Here is a 26,671-nt window from a genome sequence, read left to right on the forward strand (position 1 = left end):
AGCCCAAGATTGATTGACACCGGTAACGAAAATGACGTCGGCAGCACCCGCGGAGAGCTTCCTTCAACTTCCGCAGAAATTACCACCTCTACACCCAACAACTATCTGCACTACCTATCTTGTTCATTTCTCCATGGCATTTGATGCTTGACATGTGAGAACATGAGGATATTCCTCCAGTTTCGCGGTTTCCGCTCAACTTGTGGTAGAAATTCACAGCTGTTCGCTCGCCTCAATCCGCCGCCGAGCCGCCGCTTTACACGACCGTCATGTCCGCAACCTCCAGCGCGAGGCCATCCAAGGGGAAATCCAAGGAGAAATCCAGGAGCTGGAACTATTCTCTTTGCAGCGCTTGGCCCCGGAGCTTTCGTCAAATTGGCGGATACAAAAGATGATGATAAAACTGGGGAAAAGTTGATGTTAGATGCTTCGCGCCAGGAGATTAGAGAAGATATCCTCGAAAAGACAGAGGAACGGTTAGGACTCGGAGGACCTGTACTGGCATATTGGGTACACTATGTCTACGACACGATAGCTACCGGCTTCCGGTTCCTCCATCTAGTCGTCATTTTCCTGCCGGTCATCCTGACGGCGCCTACAATATGGATCGGAAAGCGCATTCAAGACCAGGATGGGGCCCGAACAGGCACCTTGTGGTGGTATAGCTTTCTTGTCAGAGCAATGGAGCGCGCGGGTCCTGCTTTCATTAAGGTAGACCCGTCCAAACTATCTCATATTGAAAGCATTTCCTGATATCTTTTTCTTAGCTTGGGCAATGGGCTGCATCACGCACTGACATTTTCCCTCCACAAATGTGCAACATCATGTCGTCATTACACTCGCATGCGCCTGCTCATTCATTGCAGGAGACTAAGCGGATAATACGCAAAGCGTTTGATGGAATGCCCTTTGAAGATATCTTTGAAGAATTCAATGAGCAGCCACTCGGGGTTGGCGCCATCGCGCAGGTGTACAAGGCAAAACTCAAGCCGAATCTTGCCAACCTTTCAGATAATCAACTTACATCTGAACCTCAAACTCCAGGAGGCAAGTTCAGAAAGAACGTTGACGTCTTGGTCAAGAGCAGCCCCCGGCGTGTCCCGTCATCATACGTTGCAGTCAAAGTACTCCATCCTCGTGTTGAGCGCTTGATCCGCAGGGACCTGCGCATTATGTATTTCTTTGCCTCATTAATCAACGCGATCCCAACCATGCATTGGCTCTCATTTCCTGATGAGGTCGCTCAGTTCGGGGAGATGATGAAGCTACAGCTCGATCTTCGAATTGAGGCCACAAATCTCAAAATTTTCCGTGAGAAGTTCAGGTCCCGTACCACAGCCTGGTTCCCTTATCCATACTTGGACTACAGTACTCGTGAGGTCCTCATCGAGGAATTTGCACAGGGCATACCTTTGTCAACATTCCTAGAAAAGGGAGGGGGGGTATACCAGCATGAAATCGCCAACGAAGGCCTGGATGCCTTTCTCCATATGCTTCTACTCGACAACTTTGTACATGCTGACTTGCATCCCGGCAACATCATGGTCCGTTTCTATCAACCAAGCGAGCTTGATTTGTCTCTTCGCAAGAAGACCCGCGCAGACGAGGCGCCCACTACAAAGGAGGTTGATGTAGCGGACGCCGTACTTGCGCGACTGCGGCCACATGCAGATGATCCGCGCGAATGGGAAAAGGCTCTAAACGAGCTCAGCGCGGAGGGTTACAGGCCGCAACTCATATTCATTGATACAGGTTTAGTGACACAGCTGAATGAGACCAACCGTGCAAACTTTCTTGCTCTCTTCCGAGCGGTCGCCGAATTTGACGGCCACCGTGCGGGTGAACTTATGGTTGAGCGGTGTCGCCAGCCAGAGGAAGTCATCGACCCAGACATCTTCGCGCTAAGGATGCAACATCTCGTCCTAGGCGTCAAGTCGCGGACATTTGCGCTAGGGAATATCAAGATTGGTGACGTTCTTAGCGAAGTGTTATCTATGGTCCGGCGCCATCATGTTCGTCTAGAAGGAGACTTTGTCAACGTCGTCATCTCGATACTCCTTCTCGAAGGCATTGGCCGGAGCATGGACCCTGATCTAGATCTCTTCAAGAGGTTAGCGTTGATTTTCCCTGCCTTACTGCTCGAGATAATCGAGCTGCCACCCGCTCAAAATCCATTTTTGTATTGACACTTTTTCCAGTGCCCTTCCGATCTTGCGGAAACTCGGTTCCAACGCCACTTTCTTAAAGACTGTTCGGTCGGGCGACACCTCGATGCTTCGTGTTTGGGTCGGTCTAGAAGCCCGTGGCTTACTTAGGGCGAGCATTGAGAGTGTGGAGAATTGTGTAAAGTATGATCAACTGTCGCCTAATGTCTAGATGCGATAGAATTCACTTTCATTGAAGGCTTTCTTTTAGATTACAGGGTACGGGGTATTCTGATTGTCTATATAATATGGCTTATAGTGATCTATATATTTTGATGACTGATAATACTTCTTCCATTCCGGCCGCGCGCCAAGCTTTCGTCTAGGAATAATTCAAAAAGACCTTGAGCCTCATCCAATTCCATTAACCCCGAAAAAAGTGAGCAAAGATGTCGCTCTCAAAAGCCGACACGGACATCATCCTAAACAAGGCGAATATCGCCCTCGCTCGCAGCCAGCGCCTTGTTGCATCATGGCTCCCCGCAGCACCTGCAACAGAAGCGAACAATGCGAAAACCGACGCCGAGCTCCAAAGAGAGGAAGAGGAGATTTTCACAGCTGTTCCTGAAACGTGCGTCGCTACTATTTGCTGGAGGTGCCCAACTCAAAACTAAGTTTGAAACACAGACTAGGTCTCGGAGCGCCACTGCCATCAAAAGCCGCGGACGGGAGCTGGAACCGCAGGGAGCTTGATTCGAACGACGCGCTACGGAGACAGCTTCTTGGGAGGAATTATAAGAAGGTTATGGCTGAGAAGGAGAAGGCGCGCAAAGCGGCTGCTGATTTGGCGGCGTCAAAGAATCCTGTTTTAAAGGGGACGGATAATTACGACCAGCAAGGTTCCGGAGTTGGAGATGATGATGATGACGATGACGACGAAGGTCGCGCAGCTTCAATTGGCAATAAAGCATCATCGAGAAAGAGGAAGGCAGGGGGGAATACTGAACCTACGGTACAGCCCCCGAGTGCGGATGGCGAAGCGACGAACATGGACAGCGAGAAGCCGGATGAAAGAAAGGCAGCCAGCTCACAAGAACCAAAGTCAAAAGGGAGGAAAAAGGCTACGAGTTTTCTAGACGAGATACTTGCAGAGCGGTCAAAAAAGAGGAAGAAGCGATGAACGCCTCCATTTTGGCACCTGAAAATCTTGCAATATACCCCAATGCGATCTTCTCCACAAAACTCCAAAACTGCCATGTTGTCTGTGTATGTGTCAATTGATTGAGACACGGGAGTCAGAAGCGCGTCAAGGCCCATTCTCTGTGTCCTAGAAGTGAGACAGTCAATGCCAATGCGGGGAATAAGCTCTATGAAGCCAAATGTGGCGAGACAATGCAACATGCATAAGATGCCTGAGCGTTCAGCTCAATCCGGCACTATACTATGCCCAAGCGACAAACCTGCGAAGGAAATGAGATGAGCTGATAGTAGAAAATAGGGCTGCTCTCCCGAGCACAACCATGGTATCCGAAAATCCACGCCTAGATTGTACAGTAATAATATGAAGCCAAGGTGTATAATAGTAATAAAAATGACCTTGTATCTTCTTCTTTTCGTCCCAAAGCGAAGAATGTTGCGCCGTCAAACATATCCCCCAATGTAAATATAGAGAGCGTTGTCTCACTCTAGCCGCTTCCGCTTTCGATCCTCTGCGGCATGTTGGTCCTCATCAGGTCTTTCGGCGGTGTCGGCGGGGTTGAGAAGAGAATGTACGTTGCTAGCCATGCTGGATCGGCGGGTCGCAGGCAAAGAAGACTCGTGTCGAGGGAATCTAGGCCCGCCAAAAGCCCAGCCGTTATCTGTTGGTCCCTGTTGGTCGGGATGCAGCGGCGGGGTGGCGTGTCGGGAAATGTCTTGTTGGAAGCGGCGCGGCGCTCCCATTTCATACTGCGCTAATACATCCCGTACTTGCTGGTCGCTAGATGTCGGTGTGCGAAGAGGTAAAGGCGACCAAGGGGAGGGTCCCTGCGAAGATGGTTGATTCGGAGGAAATGGAGAAACTCCTGGTGGCGGCCAACCATGCTGCCGAATATCCGCTGAAGTATGTCGGCGCGCAAGGTTGGGACCTGGCGGAGAAGACGCGGATGAAAGAGGATGGGGAGCAGGTGGCTGCGGAGTGACTATAGATGGGACCTGGGGGCGGCTATAGTTCGGTGAAGAGTTTGCCGCGCCAATTGAGCCGAAACGCCGGGGTGAGGCAGACAAATGAGGAGGGACCGGTGGTCGAATCATATTGGATGTTACAAAAGATGGTCGCCGGCTATCATCTTGCGGCATCTGCCGAGGGGATAGCGGGGGACCAGGGTCAACTGCAACGCTTGGTATATGCAATAGCCTAGGGTCGGGGTGTTCAAGGGCCCGAACGACGTCTAGGTGCTTTTCCAGTTCGGCTTGCATGTTGGCCACTATTATACGTCAGCACAAGTCTTGGTATCGGCATATCGGCATACCATCTCGGTATAGATAGCTTTCGCGGTCAGGTATCATTCCTTGCAGAAATCGGGATAATGAATAGCTCCACTATGATGATTAGCAGGCGCATAAAGAGAGGCGAAAGCGCTTACTTGATGACACCTGGTGATACTCTCCGTCATAGCCTGGCACCTATTATTCAATGTCGCGTTCCCTTCCTCGGCCCGAATGAGGCGATTATGCATCTCGAAGACCATGTGTTCCAGTTGCATCAATCGAGCGTCAGTCGCATCGGGAACAGGTTCCGCGGGCGTACCAGGTTGGGAGACGGCAGTCTTATGGCTAGGGAAGGAGTCTCGATGGATCAATGCATGTCGCGATGCACGGCGTTTGATTTCTCGCAGTCCAACGAGATCGCCACGTTTGAAATTCCCGTTGCCATGTTTGAATTCCCAAAGCGCAGAGTCGGGAGATCCAGTATGAAAGACATCGCTCACTGCTACAGTTAGCAGATGCCTGGCTATGGCCAGGAAGCGGCATACCTTTATGGAAACCGTACATATTGAGCTGCCTCACAAAGGACGAAATGTTGGTGTGTTTGAAGTATTGGCTACATAGTGTCAATTAGCGACAGGAGAGCAGGCGAGGGCCGAACAACGAACGCGAGGACTTTAGAGAATTCCGAGGTAGGAGACATGACGAAGCTATCGTTGGTGCTGGACCATGATATTAGATGCTGGATAGTCTGATCCTCCAGCATACTAACGAAGCATCAGCAGTATTCCCAATTTGGCCATGCGGAACATACTTGTAGAGCTTATGGATAAAGGCTGTCTGCACGACCTTTGGTTGTTGGGCTGCCGCTGCGGCACCGATAGCCTGACCGTGCGTCGCATGATTATTGGGGTTTCCAGAGTCCGGAGAGCCATTGGAAGTCGTTGTAGCGTTTGCGCCCGCTCGATCACTATCGGGAGTACCATGATGGGCGCTTTTAGTGGCGGCCGAAGGAGGCGGAGTGACCTCCATCGGTTCACCCGTCAATGTGCCGGACGGGACAGATGACGAGAGAACAGGAAGCTTCCGTATTCTGCCCGGCGCATCTGTAGCACCAGAGGCGACGGCGTTGCTCATTTCGCGCGGCGGACAGGGGGTCGGCCGCACGCCGTAGGCGGGGGACGGGAAGGAACACGACGGCGAAATTTTCTCTCTGCGGTCAAGCTGGTCTGGTCAGGATGATAAAGGTGAGTAGAGGAGAGCAGCATCTGAGAAAAAACATGCGGAAGCATTAACGGAACGAGGCAGCTGATAATAGGTAGTATAATAATAATAGCCAGAGTCTGGGCCAAGCAGATCAACCAAGTACTACTGTGTCTCCGCTTCTGCTTCCCGAGTCATCAATGGATTCCTTCAAAAAAGGTTCCCGTTTAATAATATGGGTTCCCTATTTTTTTTAGAGGAGATGTCTCACGTAGGGCCAATGTCTGGTTCTCCGTCGGTCCGTCTCAGACCGCAAGTGGGTAGAGCTTTTGCTGGCTGGACTAAAGACACGATAAAGCTTCGCGGGGAGGAATGGAGATGAAAGAGAAGATCAGCGGAATGATCGTATAATAATGGGGCGATAGCTCGAGAATCATGAAGATGGATCTGCAGGAAGCTGCCAGCTTTTGATTAACTATTGCGCCCATAAGGACCGGTGTGGTGGTGGTGTCTCAGTTTGAAAGACCGCCAGGCCAAGAGAGACGCTTTCGAAGTTTCTCAGGTTTACAAACCACCAAGCGTGGGTGATTACTAGCTTTGTATGGTACGGTAGAGAATCGGATAATTGGGAGCATAGTCACCGTACAGCGGTTGGGCCATAGTACTTAATATTAGTATTAAAGCACTATAAACTTAGATGCTTATAGGCTTTGGACCATGTCCAGTTCATAGTACACGCTCTAGATTATGGACATGGTCGATAATATATTGCTTACCGGTCTGCCGAGGATAATCTGACAGGTGGATCTTGTATGCAGGCCAGAGTCCCTCACTTATAATGACCACCACCTTAATGCCACCAACATCCTACTCACTATGCTTCTATGACCATGACCAGGAGAGTCTGAATATCCAGACCATGTGATTATCTTTTCTGCTGAGGTCATGGATCAGGACATACAGGAAATCATTACTCGGTTCCAACAACTGGACACAAACTCAGCTCGACGTATCGTTTACCATCAGATCATAGACCAGCTAGGGCCACATGAATGGAGGGACGTGAAGAAGCGTATCAACGAGCGATCTTTCCAGAAGGATATTCTCGGCTCCTTACCCCTAGAAGTTGCACTGCAAATCATCCAGTACTTGGGCATAAGCGATGTCCTCGTACAAAGAAGGGTCTCGCGAAGGTGGAATGATGTACTGTCTTCGAAGGCAGCCTGCAGTATCCTATACGGCCAGTACACTGGTAGTACACTCGACGATAATTTCAAGGCTACGTTTGCTCGCTACTCGGAGCACAGGCTTCGATTAGAAAAGGGACTTCCATTCGCACAAACTCAGGTGAAATCTATAGCGGGGGGGCAATCACCACTTGGCTTTGACTATTCAGATGGAAGATATGCCTGGTTGACTGATGATGACACTTCGATCGTGGTCTATGAGCCGTTCTCCAATACGACACGGCGCTTTTGCACGGAGAATCGCGCGAAATTTGTGAGACTTCGCGTGTCCGCAAGTATGGTTGCTGCAATCACTATTCATGGGTGAGTTGAGTCTTTGTTTGCATTGCGCGGCTGACGTCCCATAGGCATCTCCATGCGTGGAATATCAATACGGAAGAAACACACACTGTCCGTCTTCCCAACGCCAATATATCCCAATTCGTTATCAGCGGCTTCAGAGTTGCGATACACCTCATGAACAACCAGGTGGTCATGCATTTTGATCTGCAGACAGGAAACCGAAGAACCCATAACATTCAGCGAGTACAAGATTTAGCACTCATGGGATTGGATACTTCTCCTAGGTTCTTGACAACGGTGTGCCTTGAACAAAATATCAGTTGTCTACACGTTGTGAAGCATGAGCTCCATGAAAATGGGAAAGTATCAATAGCGCGATCCTATACTCTGGAGCTACCACCTGTCGAAGGATTGGCATGCCTCGGCTGGGATTGGCAATACAGTTGCAAAGACATTGGATTTGTTTATGGGCGGCATTCAATCGACCTCATTGTGCCAATAACATACCACCAACAAACAGAGCAAGTCTGTGTGCACACGCTGCCTTACCGTCAAATTGCCCGTCCGCCTTGCATGGTCAATGTTGATAACGGCATCATATACTGGATAAAGGATGATGATGATGGCAAACAAAGCATCTGGATCTCGAACCCGTACGCTGATACGCCTCTCTACGCGAGCCAGAACCTTGACCTACCCAGGCCACTGTCAGACGAGGCTTCACTCATGATGTATTCCAGTCGTGTGTTGGTAGGCGATTCAAGATATATAGCCATTGTCGGTATGTCCGGAACGCTGTTATTGTCTTTCATGGAGCAAATTAGCTAGGGAGATATACTATGTCAGCCTGGATACCTAAGACGAATGAAGTTCACTGGTACTTGGAGCAGAGCGTGTAGGTAGGGCTACGTCCCGGGTCCTAGCTCACAGGGCCTCAGCTCGCAGGTCTTGAGTTCACAAATTTGCTCCAGAGCCCAAAGATATCGGTTGTATGCGCGAGAGAACGTCTGTCCGGCGACAATATGACAGTGACAGTAATATAGCATAAGGTAAAAATCATATCATGCTGGATTACGATCAAAGCCATTGTACGTCTAGCCGACCTGGCTTCCTGAAAAAGCAACCTGCAGCTGCACCTCAGCACCGTGATATTGATCTTCAATATCACTACTTCAATCGGAAAACGGATGCCTAACCTGCCTACTATTTGAATATCATAGTCATAATCTTGGACGATGCACTACTGATGCAGATCGACATGACATGGCGTCATCTTGCGCCGACTCTAACTAAAGCTTTCGTTCAGGTTTCTCCAGACTCATATATCTATAAGTGCAGCGTGAGACTTGAGACTTCTAATCTAACAAAACAAGCTTCGACTCCGGTCGGGTACCCCGGGTATACCCCAGTCTCCATCACAGACTCTGTGATTTGCCCCAATGCGAGTGGATCCCGTATTGCTGTGCCGTAACTGCCGTTCAAACCGATCCAGCTGACCGACTGCCTTGGAGTCGGCCTTTCGTTTAATAATATTTTCTATGCTCTTTAGCCTGGCAGCTGCCGTTCATTCCATACGCGGTGTGAAAGATTAGTGTTGAGAACGAGAAGAAGATGTTTACCGGAAGTATTTGACAATGCACCTTGAACTCCCCCCGCCACTCAGGCACCTAAGATCTCCTGGTACTGAGGGATACCGTACTCCAACAATCGAGGATGCAGAAAAAGTCTTGACAGACGGAAATGCAGTCCTCCAGCCAACGGGCTCGCGAGTGCGTGAGGCTCATTCTTCAGCGCTGGAGTCCACGCATGGCTCCTATTATCGCGCATACAGTGGCGCCGACTTGTCTTTGGCTAGGACAATATCCGAGTCAACTGGCGGGAAGCTCAACTGGAAGAAACGGATACGGCACTTTACTTGGGCGTTTTTCACTTTGACCATGGCCACAGGTGGCATTGCTAATGTTATATATACCAGTAAGCTCTCAAACCCTAACACAAAACGGACACTGATCGGCAGACAGTTCCTTATAGATTTCGAGGCTTGGATACCATTGGGATTATTTTCTTCCTCATGAACATAGTCTTCTATCTCATAATCTGGGCTATACTACTTACCCGGTTTTACCTATTTCCCTACACTTTCAAAGCTTCTCTGCTGCATCCCACGGAGTCACTGTTTGTTCCAGCGTCGGTAGTTTCGTTTGGGACGATCTTGATCAACATTTCGCAATATGGAACCGATAATACCGGCCCATGGCTTACGGATGCCGTGCATATCATGTTCTGGATCGATGCTACCCTGGCTGTCATATCCTCCGCCGGCATCTATCTCCTTCTGTATGCAACCATGCCTATCTCATCGTTCACACTAACAGCAGTAGGTGGTCAACACAGACATTTACCATAGCGCAGATGACGCCGATATGGATCTTCCCAGCCTATCCTATGCTGATCATCGGCCCTCACGCTGGGCTTCTGTCAGCCAAGTTGGAGCCTTCTCGAGCGTTGCCCATCATCGTTGGGGGCACAACTATTCAGGGAGTAGGCTTCTTGGTTTCGCTCATGGTCTATTCGGCCTTTATTTATCGATTGATGTCTCAGAAGCTCCCACGGGAGAACATTCGACCTGGGATGTTTGTATCGGTTGGTCCAAGTGCATTCACAGTTGCAGGTCTGGTGAATATGGCTGCGCAGGCGGACAACGTTTTCCCAGATGACTTCATGGGCGATGGCGCCTTGGCCGCCAGTGTCTTGAGGATCGTGGTTAACTTTGCTTCGTTGTGGTTATGGGGGTAAGCCCTTCTGCTGAATCAAAGGCTCATGCATGGCTGACATTTCTAGTCTTGCGATCTTCTTCTTCTTCATTGCAAGCTTTGCGCACTTATCAGCTATCGGCCCTGGCCGGATGATATTCACAATGGGTTGGTTCTCGTTTGTCTTCCCAAACACAGCTTTAATCACGTCTACCTTTGCCGTGGGGAATGCATTTTCCTGCAAGCCGATCCTAGTTATTGGATGCGTCATGGTCGTCCCTCTTATCCTGATGTGGATATTTGTTGTCTTTATGATGGTCCGCGCTGTCATCATCCGTCACATCCTCTGGCCGCAAAAGGGTGAAGATAAAGACGAGGGAGGGTTCGAAATCAATGAGATCAGACCTGGCACACTCGGAGAAGAGATCCCAGAATAGGCCGCGTTGCCGGATGACGCAGTCTCTGACGGCGTTGCTTGGTGACCGGATGCTCTGCGTGGCAGGACCTGTATCTGTATCCGTATCTGTATATACTCTGTCCATGGAAAATAATTTCCTTATGCAAAGCAGACGTACATGGTCACTATACGTCGGCAGACTCCGACGGGATGGCAGGGCTCCTGCAGGCTCCACCGCAGTTGCGGTCCAATCCATGGTGCGGGTGCCACATGGCGATAGTAGCTAAGTTTTTTTTTTTTTTCTCACCCCTCGAACACTGATCTTTTTCTCGAATATATTGAACTTTTCTTTCTCATCTGCTTCATATTCACTGCTTGTCTGCGACTGTTCAGCTTGTTACGCACGGCTCTCATCGAAATCTTGCTCTTATCGCGCTATCTAGAATCGCCTTATCGCAAACATGCCTCAAAAAGTCTATGTCACGTACAACCAGGTATGACTCGACAAGCTTGATAACGTCCTGTGCACTCGAATATGGATGCTTCGAAAATGCGATCTTGCGCAACGCGGCCAGTCTAACCGTGTCATAGGTCCACAAGCTGTGCCAGTCCTCAGCTGACCAGATTCTGAACACATTCCACCCCAACTTGATGATCGCTATTGGCGGAGGCGGTTATGTCCCTGCACGTATTCTCCGGTAAGACGACCAGCAAGGAATTACAACGATCCCTCTGACAAGCTACCAGATCGTTCCTCAAGCGCTCCGGCGACCCCAACATCCCCATCCAGGCTATCGGTCTTTCGCTCTACGAGGATCTCGGCCGCGGCGATCCCGAGGAGGTCCCTGGCACAAAGGTCACCCGCACACAATGGTTGGATCTGAGCTCTCTGGAGATGGCCAACCTGATTGGCAAGAACATCCTCATTGTCGACGAGGTTGATGACACGCGGACTACTCTGGAATATGCCGTCCGTGAGCTGCAGAAGGATGTCGAGCTTGCGCAGAAGCAACTTGGCCGCGAGGGCGAGAAGACGAACTTCTTCGTGTTTGTTTTACACGTATGTACCTACTGGGGGTTTTTTGGGCTGGGGGTTATGCTAACCGCTTGAGCAGAACAAGGACAAGTCTAAGAAGGGCCAACTGCCCGCTGACATGATGGAGTCTGGTCGCTACCACGCCGCTGTCACCACCGAGGATGTCTGGATCTGCTACCCTTGGGAGGCCAAGTATGTTTCTCTACCCTCTGTCTTTCGAACAACACTGACCGGAATTTTTTGTAGGGACATTGACGAGCACGATGCGCTGGCCAAGGCGAACCCTCTTCTTTGAGCCACTGTCAGACAACATTTTCATTTACTCCATTGGATCCCAAAAATGCAGCATCCTGCACACGCCCCGCCCCGGGGGTTATTGGCGCCCATTTCGAGGAATTGACGATATTAGACGTCATTTACGACCGGTTTTCATGATGATCTTTCATAGATAAAAGCAATCACTTCAGCAGATCTGGTCGGCGATTTGTCTACTTGCGAATGACTAGACAACCTTGCGCGCTGTTTTCCTTTCTGGAATTATTTTAGCTTTATGAGTCCCACGCCTAGGCACGATGCCACCAAAATGAACTTCGCTCCGCAATCAGCGGAGATATCGCACGCATACAGACCATGACCATACCACGTAGTATATATTACAAGATCCCCCACCATCCATTTCCTCATCTATCTCTTCAATCTGAGCGCCTGAGGGCCTTGCACCGAGTTGCAGTAGAAAGACATATAGTGCTTCATGCATTTAGTCCACGTCGACGTTCGCCTTGCGCAGTTCGGCCTTGGCCTGCTCAATCTCCCCCTGCAGCTCCTTGTGCGCCTCGGGCACGTCGTGGAAGGTGAGGATCGCCAGCCCGAGGCGACCGAGAAGGTAACATCCGAACGATATGAGGGCGTAGAAAGGGAGCTAGACCGCGCGTAAGAGGGGTTAGTCGGGTGTTGTGACAATGGAATGGGCGGAGGGGGTGGAAGGAGCGGCCAGTAGACGTACAACGGGGATGATTTCTTGCTGGATGGTTTCGTTCAGCGGAACAAGGCCGAGATAGAGGGATAGGTAGAGCTGTATCCTGTTAGCTGTGGGTTTGGACAAGGGGGGATCGTTGGTTCGTACGGAGGAGACGAGGAGGAGAACGGAGAGAGTCTGCTGGGCGCGCGTCATTGTGATAGTGTTTTTAGTTGGTTCGAATTCTGACGAGCTATAAAGTAAGGGAGAGTAAAGGAGCTTGGGAAAAGGAGTGCAAGTTGATCGTAGATAAATGAGAGACTGCCAACTGGATGGAGGAGCTCGAACGGACACCTGAATGAGTTCGCACTGCGGAGGTGGCTGTATGGGTGTATTATAAATTACACATCTGCCTTTCCAACCACCACGTGGTTTTCAATGCAACTTGGTATAGCTGGGGCTAGCAGGGCATGGATCTATGTATTACATGTTCTCTCTTGGTTTACAAAAAGTGCTACTTTATTCAATGTAAAGGGCTTGACTTTCAGACGTTGATACAAAACCCGTACGCTACACTAAACGTCGCCTCAGGCTCTGATAGAAGCTTCGTTTTAATCTTCTAGGGATTATCAGTACTCGTGGTTTCGCTGAGGAGTTTTTATTTGTATGTTAAAGCAGAATTAGGGCATAGTCAGAAGAATCGCCTAGATCGACTCCGAATTCGCATCTTGCCCCTTACAGATCTCCAGCGGATAGCCCACTATAGCGCTTATTTACCTGCGGAGCGGCTTTCCGATACTGCAAACTCCCAGATCGAGAGAATGATGAGCAGCTATACTAATGCTGATACTCTGGAAGCTGAGGCTTGGGATACAACAGAAGGCCTGGATTTCCCTTCGCTAAAGGAAATATTTCCAGAGTCGGCCCCAGCATCAGAACCACCCCGCTCTGAGACTCTACCAGCACAGGAGCAAGAAGCCCTCTTGAACTCCGTCGAAACTGCTTTGAAACAGGCAGAGCCGGCCGGCGATATAGCGGCTTTTGATGACTTGCCAGGATCTCTATCCAAGCTCTCGTCCCAGTCCTTGCTTCGGGCTACAGAAGCCCTGGCGAATGGGAGTAGGAACCGTCAGTCTATCTCGCCGGTTGATGTGCCACTTGCTGATTTGTTTATAGCGTTGCTACGTCCCGTGTATGGCCGCACGGGCGTTCTAAACTTCTTCCTTCGCCTTATATCCTCTGAAGAAGCTACGGAGAGCAGCCTAGTTCTCCATTGTCTGAGACTCATTGGGAACTCCTGTGCTGATACTGGTTAGTCTTCTTCACTGTGGGATGTATAAATCTAAATATCTACAGACGAAAACCGGGCGATCGTGGTGAACTATATACCTGCCATCTTGCGGTATATACTGCGGCCTGAACTCCTTCAGGTTGTGATACCTGTTGTGTATAACTTATGCATTGACTACGGTATGACTCTTCAATTGGAATGTTCTTTGATGCTGACAAAATGAAGAACCTGCCCAGTCTCGACTAGCAGCGGAGAAGATAGTATATATCCTCTTAACCCTGGTTAGAAGTGATGCATTTCAAGAGAATGACGCTCTTCTTGATTATGCTTACGAGCTTATAGAGCTCGTAGGAGAGCAAGGTAAGCGCCGTCCCGTATGGACTGGGACTCAACTAATGGTATAACAGAGCAAGGCATAGAAATCTCTCCTGATGGGACAATCTCACTTTTACTAGACTTGATGAAGAGTTCGGACGCCGAGCCGGCCCAATTCTGTTCCCTTGCGAACTGCCTTGTTGCATACTTGAATAAACCTAGATTCCAAGACATTTGCATATCGAGGCGCATGGTTCCCGGCGTTTTGTCAATCCTCAGACGGTTGGCATCCTTCAACACAGAAAGCTCAGAAGACACGCACGCGCTCACACAGTCACAACTGAAAATCAACCAGGCATTGGCAGAATTATCTGCCTCGCCGCGATTCGCAGAGCTCTATCCCCTAGACTCAGCGCTCTCGCGAATGCTAAAATCCTGGCTCAGTAGGCCTGAAGACCAACTCCAAATCTGCGCCTGTCTTATGCTCGGGAACCTGGCGCGCTCCGACGAGGTCTGCGTGGCCATGGTTAAAGTCCTGGAATTCCACAAAGAACTGATTGCTGTCCTCAATAGCAATGCTAAAGGCGCAGCACTTCACTCCGCACTTGGATTCCTCAAGAACTTGGCAATACCTAGTGATAACAGGGTTCTTATAGGTGAGGCCGGTATTATGCCAGCCATCACCCGTCTGTGGGCCTACGAGACGGTTCCACAAGTTCAACTCGCAGCAACGAGTATCACCCGACAGCTAGTTATCTCCTCCCCTGAGAACATCGGTCGGCTACTAGAGCAAGTGGAGGGGAAAGAGGGGCAGACCTACTTGTCATTACTTCTTGAACTTTTTGATAAAACCGATTCCACGCCAATAAAGACAGAGATCGGACGCATCACAGCATCTCTCTGTCGTACACTTATACCCAAGGCCGATCCTGCTGGTGACACTCTTCTCAACTCTCTATTTACCCATAAGGGCATAGTCCTACCGCTGGACGCAATGATTAAGCAGGATCAATGGCCAGTTGTCCGGAGTGAGGGATGGTTTGCGCTTGCGCTGATGGCATCTACCAAGGCAGGCTCTGTCGCTGTCGTCGATGGATTACAGAAGATTGACGGGCTCTCTATGATTGAGCAAACCTTGAGCGCCGAAGAACCGTCTGATAGCGAGACGGATAAGGTGCAGTGGCGCAAGGACAGGGATAATATCATAGTTCTGGTGCAGGAGTTGTTGAAGAATCAGGTAAGTCCGCTATTTGCTAGGTATTACCCAAGCTAACTGATGCCCTCAGTCCCACGCGATCAGCCCTTCTTGGAGGTCTACAGTGCAGGAATTGATGAATACGCATATCTCAAAGTATCACAGGTGAAGTGATTAAGATGGAACTGGACTATTCGTCTTTAAACCAGGCAAAATATGGGCATATTCTGGCATAATGATGACTACTCGGCGTCAAGGCAACCACTTTCCAAACGAAGAACAATCAATTGCCAACCATGTAGTGTCCATGTCTACAGTAGACTGTCACGTGTACGGTATGCAGGGCTGCTGCGCCATTGTGTCACAGGCCCAGCGGTTTGGCCAGGGTCGAGCCTAGCCAGGCCCCACATCGGCTCCTACTGCATGTGGAGTAATAGTATAGGTAATCAAGAATTCAAGACCATCCCGAACAAAGTATTGCCAGAAGACATCCTTTGCTTCCATTTGCCTACCAGCTGCAATGACCACTGGCAGTGACAAGCGGAAATCTGTCCTTATTACGGGGTGAGTTCCTTCATTAGAGCGGCCGTGAACCGCTGCTGAGCCTTGATACAGCTGCGCGCCTGGAGGAATCGGGAATGCCCTTGCACGTGAATTCCACAAGCAAGGCTTGCGAGTCTTTGCAACAGCTCGCAATGCAAAGCAGATAGATGACCTCGAAGCCGTGGGCATCGAGGCGCTGAGTCTGACCGTGGACGATGAAGTTAGCGTCCAGCTGTGCTTTGCAGAGATCGAAAGAAGATTAGGTGACAAGGGATTGGACTACCTGGTGAACAATGCGTGGGTATTCCGGACAAAATGATGTTACCGTGCTGACCATACTCCAGGGGCCGCAGTATGTATCCATAGAGCGACACGGTTCATGTCATTGACTTGACGATGCACAGATTACACAGTTCCTGCTGCCGAGGTTGACCTAGCTGAAGTCCGGGCCACGCTGGAAGTCAACTTCATCTCTGTCGTCTACATCTGCAAGACATTTATTCCGTTGCTAATCAAGGCAAAGGGAACCATACTCCAGATTGGATCCGTTGCAGGGGTACGTCCCTAGGCTGCCTGCTGCTTAACTAACCTCACTGACTCGCGAAGGTCATACCCTATGTCTTTGGCTCGATATACAATGCTTCGAAAGCAGCACTGCACTCCTACAGCGACACTTTGAGGGTTGAGCTAGCTCCATATGGGTAAGTAGTGCCATTATCAGTTTGGTTTCGAACACGGCCACGGCCTACTGACATGCATGTCAGCGTGAATGTAATTACAGTTGTCACTGGCGGGGTTCAGTCACGCATTGCGCGCACGCCACGCATATTGGCGCCCAACTCTATCTATGCTCCGATTGAAGACCAGTATAATCGGCGCGTTACCCACAGCCAGGACGGAGCTATGGCACATACTGCCTATGCGAAAAGCGTCGTTGCTCAGGTCCTGTACGGGGCTGCCCCGTGGCGCTGGATCTGGCCTTGGGCCAAAGGCCGAAAGAGCTGGATCTGGGAAGGAAACAAGAGCTGGATCGTCTGGATGGGCATGGGTGGATGGGCATGGACTGGTCTTGCCCATGCCGTTATGACGAGGATGTTTGGTCTGGATAAACTGAGGAAGGCTATCGGAAACTAGTCATGAATGCAGTCTGCATTGCTTTCTAGGAATCACCCCTCGCTTGGTATATCTCGATTCCAAGCTCGTAAAAAGCTTGCTTGCTGCTCAGACCTTATTATGATCGCTATAGGCATCTTATATAATCAAGTATCAGTTTAGATGTCTATGTAATCATGCCCATGTAATGATGCTTATGTCAAATATCCATTACTGTATGATGTGTCGTCAAACACTTGCAATTTGCTTGCCTTTTCATCCTGAACGAGGCCGTTCTAAGCTACTTTTTAGTATTTTCGTTCATCAAATGGTACATCTTGATGCCACGAACTACTGTGAAGCCAATCAACCCTCAAAGTAGGATTGGGGGCACAGATGAAGCTATTGATACAGAGTATAAGAGTATAATATATACATAAGTGATAAAGCCGCTGAAACATGGCAATGTTAAACAACCCAAATACGGAATCTCAACTCCACATACACTGAATGATGACCCAATACTCGGTGGAGGGATGCGAATGCGTATGCAAGGAAAAAGACAAACCGTCAGATCATCAAATGAGAATCATTTTCAGGTCATTTTGCGACAAGAGTGGAGAATGCAAGCAATACGTATCGGTGTGCCAACCAGATCAGTTTCCGCCATTCTCTCGGACAGCGCCTCCGCTGGCTTTATACCAGACGTTACCACCCCACCGCATAAGACCTAAAAGATAGGGAATTAGTATGATTAAAGAAGGGGGTGGTAATGGAGATGACGCACGCTCGACGGCAGCTGTGGGTGTATCCAAGGCAGGCCGGATATCAAGGTAAAATACAGGCTCGCCTGTCGGCTCCGGAGGCCCAGAGTAGTAGTCGATCACATAACGAACTTCCTTGGGACCCGATGGTGTATCGCGCACCACGTACCAGTCGTGGCGGTCAAATGGAGGCTTCGTCCTATAGACAATTAGTAAGATTTCCACACACGAAATTGAAGGAAACTGACTCGAATCTCGACGGATACATCTGGCCAAGAAGCTGGAAGAACTGTGCTTTCGGCGTAAGCTCTTGTGGCCGGCCCTGGAACCTCACAAGACGTGGGGGAGTTGTAGTCGCAGTCCCATAATATTCATCTTTAGCCAGCTCCAGTGGAATGTTCTCTTCACCCCGTCGACACTTCTCCCATCCGTGCGATAGTCCTTTGGAGAAGATGCGTTCCCAGTTGACAATTTCGTCCCAAGCGCCTTCGTTCAAAAAGTTGTGTACTGCAACCATGGCCTCCACGGCATCTTGCGGAGTATCCGTGTACCCTTTTCGCAACATAGCATTATACATCTGCTGCGGAGAGGGATACTCCCAGTTCCCTTCTGAGTCGCCGCGAGGTATAGATGAGACCTCACGTTCCACGCCTAGGTCCACGGTCTGATTGGGAGCGCGCTCCTGCGAGAGAGACGAAAACATGTAGTTCAAGGGATTGAGCTTCGACAGTGTTGACTGTTTCATCTCTGGCACAGCAGGTTCTTGGGAAGAAGTAGACTTTGGGGACACGAAGAAGGGCGAGTCTGCTGATCGGATGGGACACGCGCTCGGGGCTTCGGGAATAGTTTGAGGTGAAGGATTTGATAAATGCATGGGACATGCCGGCTAAGATTTTTGTTGTCAGCAATTTGAGGTCTATTGTGTATCTTCTACTTACCGGAGGAGACGCATTGGAGGATGCCACCGCATGGTTGCGCGCCGGAGGTTGCGGCTGCGAATCTGCCCAGAACCAACCCATGATAAATGATGATGAAAAATAGTAGACTATGTAGAATATAATCTGAGCAGCACCAGGCTTGAAAATAATGGAGAAGACTAAAGATGGCCGACGGTACGTGACAGAAATAAAAAGTTGAAGCTTTTAAAATATTTGGAATAATGATCTAATCGATACAGCTGATAACAACGGCCGGTAACTACGGTATCGTAATCTAAACGCGGCCATTGGATCGGCTGAGTGGCTCTTCAGTCAAACTAAAATTAGACCCATATCTGTTTGCTTCATTGCACTAAAGTCCATTGTGAACCGTCTATTAAAGAGTAACGCCTTTCCTTCTCTGTACGCCTGCCCGCAGCCAACACAAAGATAAAATCCATCCCAACGGTATAGAACAAAGAGAACAAAACGCGCTGAGCGAAGAGTGATGAGACGATGACCCGAAACTTCTGAAAACAAGTAGATAACGGACAAGCTCAACCCTGAACATCCTGGACCAGCCTTGTAATAAGCGCATACCCAAACAGGAGACCGACGCCGACCCAAATCTTGTTACGCTGGAGCCAAGTCTGGCCGACCTCTCGTGCAGCATTACCACCATCCATGACAGCTCCGATGCCTGGCGCACTGCCGTTGGGGCGTCTGCGAAGCGCACTTGTTTCTGGAGAGCATTTGGTAGAGGAGGTATTTGAATCCAGCCTCAACTGCCCGGTCGCAGTGTCGATGCGGTTCTCCTTGAGCCATTTCCAATTCTCTTGATCTAAATCCGGCCACTCCGTGCGGAACTTGAGCCCTCCGTCGCCTGCTTTGACATTATTGATGCCTCTGGAGGTAGGTGTCACACCGGGGGTCGCGCTGATGTGGGTGCCTCCGCCTGTAGAATTCCACCATCTGGAGCGCGCGGCCAAAACTCGTCTTTCCGCTTCTGTTGCGCTTACGCTTCCGGTAGTCATTTCCTCACTAGTCATGAAGGAGAGCAAGCCGATAAGGATCGTTGATACCTCCCAAGCTGGATTGAATGACTTTGGGTGAAAATCACTGATGCTGAGGCAGAGGCGGGAGGATGGCTGAAATCGACCACTTGGTGTGTGCATGCGAATGGCGGGAGGGGCAAATGGGTATTCGGGGGGGAACATCAATGTACCCCAATATTGGCCATTTTCGTATGGTGTACCCGGAGGGCCGGTGAGGATATAATGCCACCTAAAGCGCTGAGTTAGGTCACTTTAATGCCTCCGTTAAGAGTGCGCTTAGCTTACTCTAGGATGTTGGACTCGGATGGGTGAGCAACGATGAAAGGAGGAGGATTCTTTTGAATATTTTGATATTCACGAGTGAGCTGTTACAGAATTAGTAGAAACTCAAATCGGCCAGCGTTGGGTTTCAATTTACTCTTTTGTAAGCTGCTTTTGTCGCCATCTTAAAACGTGCTTGTCTTCAGTGGGGTTTACAAGCAATGCGAAGAGAGTTAACAAGTGTGGCCGAACAAATGACACGCAAGATAGGAAAGTAAATGGACGGAAAGAGCGATGGAGAGCACACGCGAAGAAAAAGGCGAGGGGTGGAAGGGGGAGGGAGGGGGGGGGGGGGGGGGGGGGGGGCGAGTCGAGAAGACGAGATGTTGATAGTCGTTGCGCTGCTGGTCTGGAAAGGCGAATACTCCGTACCTATAGCCTTCCACGTGACCTGCCGGAACTAGGTACAGTATTGCTTCATCGGACGCCCCGGGCAGGACTCGACGAGAACCCGATAGCCACTCCTGGTCTTTTACTGGCCATTGTCGCCGTCGCAATGTCTTCTTCGCTCTCCGCAGAAGATGGAGACGTATGTAGTGCCCTCTCCCCCTTTAAATTAGCCATCCCTAACCATTGGCGCTGTTTATAGATTTTCGAGCGCCTTCAGCGACCCGCCGATCCCAAGGTGCAAGAAGAGCAGCAGCAGGCTGTCAACGAGCGCCTCCATGCAATCTACCAGAAGGCGCAAGATCGTCTCGGAGAGCTGGTGAGGTCCCCAATATCCCTAACAAAGTGCTTCGGCGTTGGATACTGACTAGCTATAACCTAGATTGACCAAAACTCTACCTTACCATGCACTATCTCGTCTGTCCAAGTACTAAACGCAAAGAATACACGCAGAGGCTTTCTCGAAAAGGTCTTTAACCCATTGCTGAGCTCCAATAAGAAGCAACTGTATACCCTGTCGGAAGCTTTGCAAGAGATATCCGCCCGTGCGGACAAGCTTAACAGATTTGGTCAGTGGCATGATTGGGCATGAGTTCCAACTCTAACGGGGATAGTAGACATCTTTCAGCAGCCAGTCACCGTGTATTTGGATCAGACACCTGGCTCCAAAACAGAGCTCCCGAAAATCAATGTGTACTACAACGTCAAGGAGAAGTCCCGAGTACTGCTTAAGACCGGAACTGACCTCGGCAACGCGGAGGGTTCGGCCTATGGTAACCTCCTGTGGCGCAACGTATTTGGAGGTGCTGAGAACCTGAACTTCAATGCCTCGCTCGGCACAAGAACAAGATCCGCTTATCAGGCTGCATTTGACACTCCAATTCTCAGCGACCCGGATTTCCGCCTGGAGCTTGGCGGAATTGCCAGCTCAACACAAAAGTCATGGGCAAGTCATGAAGAAGTGTTGAAGGGTGGCTGGAGCAAACTTCGGTGGTTAAGTCGATCTGGCCAACGTCACGAAATCGGTTACAGTGGCTTCTGGAGACAGGTGACAGGTCTTGCAGAGAATGCATCTCCCACAGTACGGGCGGATGCAGGAGACAGCGTCAAGAGCAGCGTATTCCACAGTTGGACGACAGATCGCCGGGACAACCCATTTCTTCCCTCCCGAGGCTACTACGCAAAGACATTCAATGAGCTGGCGGGTTGGGGTCCACTGAAAGGCGACGTCGCATTCTGGAAGTCCGAGGTTGAGACGCAAACTGCCATCGCAATTCCAATTCCTGGAATCAAGGGAGAAAGTGGCGTGAGTTTCACTACCGGATTCCGTGCTGGACTCCTCTGTCCTCTTGGCCTCGACTCTGATTCCCGGCCACGCTTGTCTCGCCTCAATGACCGCTTCCAACTCGGCGGGCCAACAGATGTTCGCGGTTTCCGTCTTTCAGGCCTCGGACCCCGCGATGGCCCTGATGCGGTTGGAGGTGATGTGTATGCTGCAGGAAGCGCCAACCTTCTTTTCCCACTTCCCCGAGTGGGCGCTGAAAAACCTCTCCGGCTCCAGGCCTTCGTCAACGGGGGACGACTATTGCCTCTGAGAACTGCGCAAAAGGCCGCCCCTACCAACAAGGGAGAAGTGCAGGACGCTGTGTCATCCACCATCTCGGAACTTGGCAACGGCCTGCCCAGTGTTGCGGCCGGTGTCGGTCTTGTTTACGCCCATCCAGCAGCGAGGTTCGAGCTCAATGTCTCCCTCCCGCTAGTGCTGCGCAAAGGCGAGGAAGGCAGGAAGGGGCTGCAGCTCGGAATCGGCATCAACTTCCTGTAAAAACATAAATTCGTTGGTTACCTTGAATATAGAAGTCTTGTTGTTCTCTTACTGTCAGCGTTTCGATCATAACTTTGAGCCCTTGACAAATTTAGCTCCCAGCTCCCAGATTCATTTAGAATCAAGTGTCACATGCGCAGCAACAGTGTGCTCCCAGTTGTGACGATGTTAGCTAACCCCAGCTGCTGTTAATAAGACCACCCTAAACTTTACATGTGTAAGTTAAAGCAAGCCCGGATGTCGGTTTGAATCTTTTTAACGTAGAATAGAAGATTATCAAAGATAAACTAAGCAGCCCCTGTCTTCGCCGCAAGCGTTCCACTCCCAATGGACGAAAAAATGGACATGAGACCAAACACGACATAGAACAATGCCAGCGGGTAAGCTACAAGGCCCCTCATACCACTCATCCGCGCCACGGCACAGAACATCCCAGACGAAGAATATGTGCACCACCCGACGGCAGCAGTTGTAAGCAGGTACCCGAACATAGAATCCATGGGTACAAGAATGCCCAAAAGACTTGTCAGTACAAGCGGCAAAAAGCAATAGCCCAGAACGCTGGCGGAGCGCGGAAACGTTAAGGTCGCGGAGAAGTGACCCGAGGAGCCGGGTTTGGCGTGCGGATCGTAGTTGATGGATGGGTCTGCGGCATTGGGCGGCTGCGTTGGGGAGGCTGGATCAATGGGAGACATGAGGCTGAGAATGAGATGGAGTGCGATGGTGCCGAAGACGGCGACGCCGTAAATGTAGCCGTAGAACACCTTGCCTGAGAGAAGCAGGAATGTACCGTATAGGACGATATATAGAAGTGCACCGTACAAATCGCTGTCATCCATAAGGTGCTGGTCGATACGCGCAAATGGATTTAGGACTGTTAATGTCTGCGACATTGAAATTAGCCTGCAATGTCGAGCAGGAGGTCGGGCACTGTACCTTGGTCCGGATGTGTTCAAAATTGACCCCTAGCTCCTCTAACAGCGGCGGTTCGCCGTCGTAACCCTCCGTGCCAAATGCAGCAAGCCACCCGGTCCTCAAGCCTCCTTGTTCACCCATCCTCCCGCTCACACCACCAGGAGGGGATGCGAAACCGTCGTAGCCGCCCCCCACCCCTCCAACGGGGTAGCCTTGTGCCGCTGGGTTGGGCGGTGCGCCGAAACCACCATATGAGGCTTGAGAAGGGGTCGTGTGTCCTGAGACGGATGAGTAACTAGACGGGTAAAATTGAAGGTTTTGAGCTGATGACTGAGCTCCATAGGGCTGTTGTTGCGGATAGTATTGCGCCATGATAGGAATCGGGGTTGACGTTGACGTCAAGGGATCTCGCGAATGCTGAAAAATGAGCAGCACCAGTACTTTATAAGGCTTGTGTCTCGACACTCGAAGTATAGGGTTGGTACTTAATGTATGTCGGAGGGAATTTGTGGTTCTACGCAGGGTGGCTCGCTGATACAGAACACCTGTCGGCGGTGAAGCTCAATCTGCAGATTAGTCATCAGTTACCTAACGTAATTATCAGGTGATCCGCCCACCACAGGTAGTCCGCCCACCCCGTACCCCATACAAAATCACGAATTTTAAATAATTTTAATTCCACTATTTTAAGCCTAGAGTACCTAAGATTAATTTTATATTATTATATACTTCTGAAATATTATCTAAATTTATTTTTATTTTTTTAAATAAGATTTAGACTAGTAATATTAATTACCGCTGTATTTTTAGTAATAAATTAAATATAAGGTAATTAATGGTTTAAATTTGATATTTTTCTTAAGTTTTAGTATTTTCATAAAATTTATATTATATCTCTAATAAAATCTTATTTTTCTATATTTTTTAGCTATTATTGTTGTTGAGTTATAAGAAACTGAAAATTATAGTTTTATATGGGTTACAGGGTGGGCGGATAACCTATGGTGGGCGGATCACCTAATAAATACGTTACCTGCTCATGCTTACCTAGAAATCATCAGGTATAGGACTAACGTTCACGATTTCCTGAACCACAACAACTCTAGATGATTCCAGTGAACATTAAGGTTAAACAATCCCCAAGTATAGTATACTAAATTACATCAACACCCTCGCCGCGAGCAGGAGCACAGTTTTCCAACCAGTCGCGCGCTTTATCAAGCTCGCCTCCTGCAGCTTCAATCGCAGCAACGCACCAAGGTAGATCGTACGTCTTCTTCCCAGCGGTTCCACCTTCTTCGGCCGCAAGCATCTCCGCAAAACCACGCCGTTGCTGGCCTGCTTGATCTGTGCAGAAGTAGAACGGCGAGGTGTGCGGTCCCTTCCCTTGTAAATCGACGGCGTCAACCAGAGGTCGGACTTGGCCTAAGATAGTAGCTGCGCTCATTGAAGCTGATCGCTCGGGGATTTGCTCTCGGTTTGCCTTTCCAGTCTTGCAGTATTCATTTCGGCACCATGCTTGCCCGCATCCTTTCATCAGCTGGGTGAGGTAGCGGCGCTCTATTCGTCGCCTCAACACTTTGCCATCAGGGTCATACGTGTCAACGTAAAAGGACCCAAAGCATATGCTGCAGAGACCTAGAGTGTCGGAGCCTGGCCTGATTATGCTCTGTACCCCGCGTCCATCGAGTGTACGTCCGCAATTCTGATTGAGGCAGATTTGAGGGGTGGGCCGAGAGAGGCGTTGGAGATCGTGGTGGCGGAGGTGTGTTTTCATGTCGCGGAGTCGAACGATCTTGTTACAAAGATGGCATTCGGTAGTTCTCCAACCATCTACTAGCTCATGCGGCGTGAGGCCGGAGAGCAGCACCTCCGGGTCATGCATATCTGGGTCCGTTTCGCCTTTTTGGGGTACTATCAGTTTGCAGAACTGACACAGTATGTTTTTTGCTGGGCAGACCGTGGTTCGATGTTGAGCAAGATTCTGGATCCCTTCTGCTTCGAACCCACAAGCGCGACATGATTGCTTTGTGTGAAATATTGAAGCATGTTTACGCCGACTGGCCAGGTCATTTCCGAATGAAGCGTCATGTGGACAGTGCCAATGATTTTCCCATTCAGGGGATCGCTTTTGATACACATTGTTGCATTTGGTGCATCGTATATTGTTCCGAAAGCAGAAGTTCTCGTGCAGTACGAATGTTCCTCGAGAAACCCAACATCCGCAATTATTACACTTGACATCATCAGCTTCGTGCGTATCTGAATCCAGAGCCCCATTGGTGACAGCCGAGGTCCCATATATAAGGCGCAGGCGATAGGGCAATGGTGACGGCTGGGTTGGTGTATCTTCAGCTTCATTGGGTACAGCAAACGCGTGAACCGAAATATACAACGCTTCAGCGTCATCCAATTCCACATTCGTTGGTGCAATGCTGATTTGTTTCTGTGTCTGACTCGAAAGCTCGCCAAAGACAAACTCGTCCAATCGCGGCCGATTCCTCTGACGGGCAGAAAGAGGATTCACGAGCAAGGAGACATCCACGCCATCTTCTCCCTCAAGATTGATCTCTATGCTGTTTCCAGCCTCCCATTTTCGGAGCTCATGGTCTGCGTACTCGCCAGGAAGCACCTGGCCAGTCACTTCTGACCCCAGCTCGAGCACTCCGCCAGCGGACGTGCCTCCTTTGGTTCCAGGCGCCCGCGAAACTTTCTTCAGCCGCCTCTGTAGTGTTTCGCGAGCTTGTTCTTCATTCAAAGCAACAATATCAACCTCCAAATCAGTATCTACGACACAAATGCCCTCGCCCTCTGGTTCCACCTTGTCGACCAGAAACCTGAACGACCCTTCCTGGACTCCCGATACGGTCAGAACTTCCCGAGTGGTGAGCGTAGTGTAACTATCGCGTAAGTGACGCTCTAGCAGAGCCTTCCAGTCCTCCGTGTCGTAACCAGCCTCTAGCGGTCGCAGGCGCACATAAGTGCCCTTGGGCAGTTGCTTGGCATGCACAACGATGGTGGCCCCAGAGTCTTCCTCCAGATTATTTATGTCGAGGGCTTCCCTCAAAAAGGTACTAAGAGCGATTTCGTTCTCTCTCGCGGAGAACTCGCGAATCCCAGCGTACATCACACGGTCATTTTGAGGGTTGACAAGACGAAACGTCAAGGGGTGGGGTAATTGCTGCTGTCGGTGGACACCGTGATCGCGTGCTTGAGCCTCGGCCGCGAATGTATGAGGGTTGAATGGGTCAAACGAGTTGGTGTACTGGCGCAACGGTTGCTGCGATGATACCTCCTGGAGCGGGGCGGCGTCGAGAAGTTGTTCGAGTGCGGACTGTGGAAGAATGATCCTTCAACAAATAATCAGTTTTCCCGAAGTAACTCATGAGATGATGACTTACTTGTCTCCAGGTAGTTTCGGCGTATCTTGAGACGGCGTGACGGTAAACTGTGATGACCAGCGAAGTTGTTCTTGTTCATTAGCCATAGCTTTTGCAATGTCTGAGTAGCCCCCAGAAGGATGCACAATCCATTCTTAAGGTTGGCCACAACGTTGGTGAGCCTGACG

At 50.0% G+C, this 26,671-nt stretch overlaps 13 protein-coding genes across 13 annotated transcripts; 8 read left to right on the plus strand and 5 right to left on the minus strand.

Annotated features, from left to right (window-relative positions):
• The first annotated feature begins 38 nt into the window (after positions 1–38).
• BDW74DRAFT_157743 (ABC1 kinase family protein) lies at positions 39–2,500 on the plus strand. The gene is made up of 3 exons (XM_073725192.1): positions 39–711; positions 768–2,110; positions 2,199–2,500. The coding sequence occupies exons 1-3, from the start codon at positions 163–165 to the stop codon at positions 2,374–2,376; spliced, it is 2,070 nt and encodes a 689-aa protein (XP_073581581.1). The 5' UTR covers positions 39–162; the 3' UTR covers positions 2,377–2,500.
• A 26-nt stretch (positions 2,501–2,526) lies between these two features.
• BDW74DRAFT_58650 (DUF3245 domain-containing protein) lies at positions 2,527–3,574 on the plus strand. Its single transcript, XM_073733228.1, has 2 exons — positions 2,527–2,775; positions 2,832–3,574. Exons 1-2 carry the CDS (start codon positions 2,594–2,596, stop codon positions 3,322–3,324), a joined length of 675 nt encoding a protein of 224 aa, XP_073581582.1. The 5' UTR covers positions 2,527–2,593; the 3' UTR covers positions 3,325–3,574.
• A 110-nt stretch (positions 3,575–3,684) lies between these two features.
• On the minus strand, positions 3,685–6,017 carry BDW74DRAFT_58661 (uncharacterized protein). Its single transcript, XM_073733229.1, has 6 exons — positions 5,425–6,017; positions 5,279–5,377; positions 5,159–5,226; positions 4,769–5,112; positions 4,655–4,724; positions 3,685–4,609 (listed from the first exon to the last, which is right to left on the minus strand). The coding sequence occupies exons 1-6, from the start codon at positions 5,745–5,747 to the stop codon at positions 3,825–3,827; spliced, it is 1,689 nt and encodes a 562-aa protein (XP_073581583.1). The 5' UTR covers positions 5,748–6,017; the 3' UTR covers positions 3,685–3,824.
• A 665-nt stretch (positions 6,018–6,682) lies between these two features.
• On the plus strand, positions 6,683–8,204 carry BDW74DRAFT_58692 (F-box domain protein). The gene is made up of 2 exons (XM_073733230.1): positions 6,683–7,363; positions 7,408–8,204. Exons 1-2 carry the CDS (start codon positions 6,759–6,761, stop codon positions 8,168–8,170), a joined length of 1,368 nt encoding a protein of 455 aa, XP_073581584.1. The 5' UTR covers positions 6,683–6,758; the 3' UTR covers positions 8,171–8,204.
• A 631-nt stretch (positions 8,205–8,835) lies between these two features.
• On the plus strand, positions 8,836–10,783 carry BDW74DRAFT_157751 (putative C4-dicarboxylate transporter/malic acid transport protein). The gene is made up of 4 exons (XM_073725193.1): positions 8,836–9,316; positions 9,364–9,679; positions 9,724–10,134; positions 10,184–10,783. Exons 1-4 carry the CDS (start codon positions 8,977–8,979, stop codon positions 10,530–10,532), a joined length of 1,416 nt encoding a protein of 471 aa, XP_073581585.1. The 5' UTR covers positions 8,836–8,976; the 3' UTR covers positions 10,533–10,783.
• On the plus strand, positions 10,752–12,077 carry BDW74DRAFT_58704 (xanthine phosphoribosyltransferase). Its single transcript, XM_073733231.1, has 5 exons — positions 10,752–10,986; positions 11,084–11,190; positions 11,240–11,552; positions 11,608–11,720; positions 11,775–12,077. The coding sequence occupies exons 1-5, from the start codon at positions 10,954–10,956 to the stop codon at positions 11,821–11,823; spliced, it is 615 nt and encodes a 204-aa protein (XP_073581586.1). The 5' UTR covers positions 10,752–10,953; the 3' UTR covers positions 11,824–12,077.
• Positions 12,078–12,285: 208 nt separating this feature from the next.
• On the minus strand, positions 12,286–12,699 carry BDW74DRAFT_180558 (dolichol-phosphate mannosyltransferase subunit 3; the record flags this gene model as incomplete). Its single annotated transcript, XM_073729780.1, has 3 exons — positions 12,286–12,447; positions 12,532–12,600; positions 12,652–12,699. 3 exons carry the CDS (start codon positions 12,697–12,699, stop codon positions 12,286–12,288), a joined length of 279 nt encoding a protein of 92 aa, XP_073581587.1.
• Positions 12,700–13,304: 605 nt separating this feature from the next.
• BDW74DRAFT_186782 (putative GTP binding protein) lies at positions 13,305–15,453 on the plus strand (the record flags this gene model as incomplete). Its single annotated transcript, XM_073731321.1, has 6 exons — positions 13,305–13,611; positions 13,660–13,794; positions 13,840–13,953; positions 14,000–14,134; positions 14,182–15,326; positions 15,376–15,453. 6 exons carry the CDS (start codon positions 13,305–13,307, stop codon positions 15,451–15,453), a joined length of 1,914 nt encoding a protein of 637 aa, XP_073581588.1.
• Positions 15,454–15,687: 234 nt separating this feature from the next.
• On the plus strand, positions 15,688–17,095 carry BDW74DRAFT_157757 (uncharacterized protein). Its single transcript, XM_073725194.1, has 6 exons — positions 15,688–15,848; positions 15,900–16,124; positions 16,172–16,179; positions 16,232–16,383; positions 16,434–16,528; positions 16,592–17,095. The coding sequence occupies exons 1-6, from the start codon at positions 15,805–15,807 to the stop codon at positions 16,959–16,961; spliced, it is 894 nt and encodes a 297-aa protein (XP_073581589.1). The 5' UTR covers positions 15,688–15,804; the 3' UTR covers positions 16,962–17,095.
• A 480-nt stretch (positions 17,096–17,575) lies between these two features.
• On the minus strand, positions 17,576–20,100 carry BDW74DRAFT_180561 (uncharacterized protein; the record flags this gene model as incomplete). The annotated part of the gene is made up of 7 exons (XM_073729781.1): positions 17,576–17,649; positions 17,707–17,882; positions 17,932–18,569; positions 18,622–18,728; positions 19,163–19,884; positions 19,941–20,020; positions 20,074–20,100. The coding sequence occupies 7 exons, from the start codon at positions 20,098–20,100 to the stop codon at positions 17,576–17,578; spliced, it is 1,824 nt and encodes a 607-aa protein (XP_073581590.1).
• A 308-nt stretch (positions 20,101–20,408) lies between these two features.
• Positions 20,409–22,332, plus strand: sam50 (SAM complex subunit SAM50). Its single transcript, XM_073733232.1, has 4 exons — positions 20,409–20,505; positions 20,566–20,682; positions 20,746–20,932; positions 20,981–22,332. The coding sequence occupies exons 1-4, from the start codon at positions 20,473–20,475 to the stop codon at positions 22,186–22,188; spliced, it is 1,545 nt and encodes a 514-aa protein (XP_073581591.1). The 5' UTR covers positions 20,409–20,472; the 3' UTR covers positions 22,189–22,332.
• On the minus strand, positions 22,249–23,604 carry BDW74DRAFT_58758 (transporter YIP1). The gene is made up of 2 exons (XM_073733233.1): positions 23,125–23,604; positions 22,249–23,072 (listed from the first exon to the last, which is right to left on the minus strand). Exons 1-2 carry the CDS (start codon positions 23,473–23,475, stop codon positions 22,476–22,478), a joined length of 948 nt encoding a protein of 315 aa, XP_073581592.1. The 5' UTR covers positions 23,476–23,604; the 3' UTR covers positions 22,249–22,475.
• A 652-nt stretch (positions 23,605–24,256) lies between these two features.
• Positions 24,257–26,590, minus strand: BDW74DRAFT_180564 (putative ubiquitin fusion degradation protein (Ufd1); the record flags this gene model as incomplete). Its single annotated transcript, XM_073729782.1, has 3 exons — positions 24,257–25,005; positions 25,339–26,453; positions 26,505–26,590. The coding sequence occupies 3 exons, from the start codon at positions 26,588–26,590 to the stop codon at positions 24,257–24,259; spliced, it is 1,950 nt and encodes a 649-aa protein (XP_073581593.1).
• Positions 26,591–26,671: the final 81 nt, after the last annotated feature.

The sequence above is a fragment of the Aspergillus multicolor genome (assembly GCF_047715735.1).
Source record: "Aspergillus multicolor strain CBS 133.54 unplaced genomic scaffold BDW74scaffold_22, whole genome shotgun sequence".
Taxonomy (NCBI): Eukaryota; Fungi; Ascomycota; class Eurotiomycetes; order Eurotiales; family Aspergillaceae; genus Aspergillus; species Aspergillus multicolor.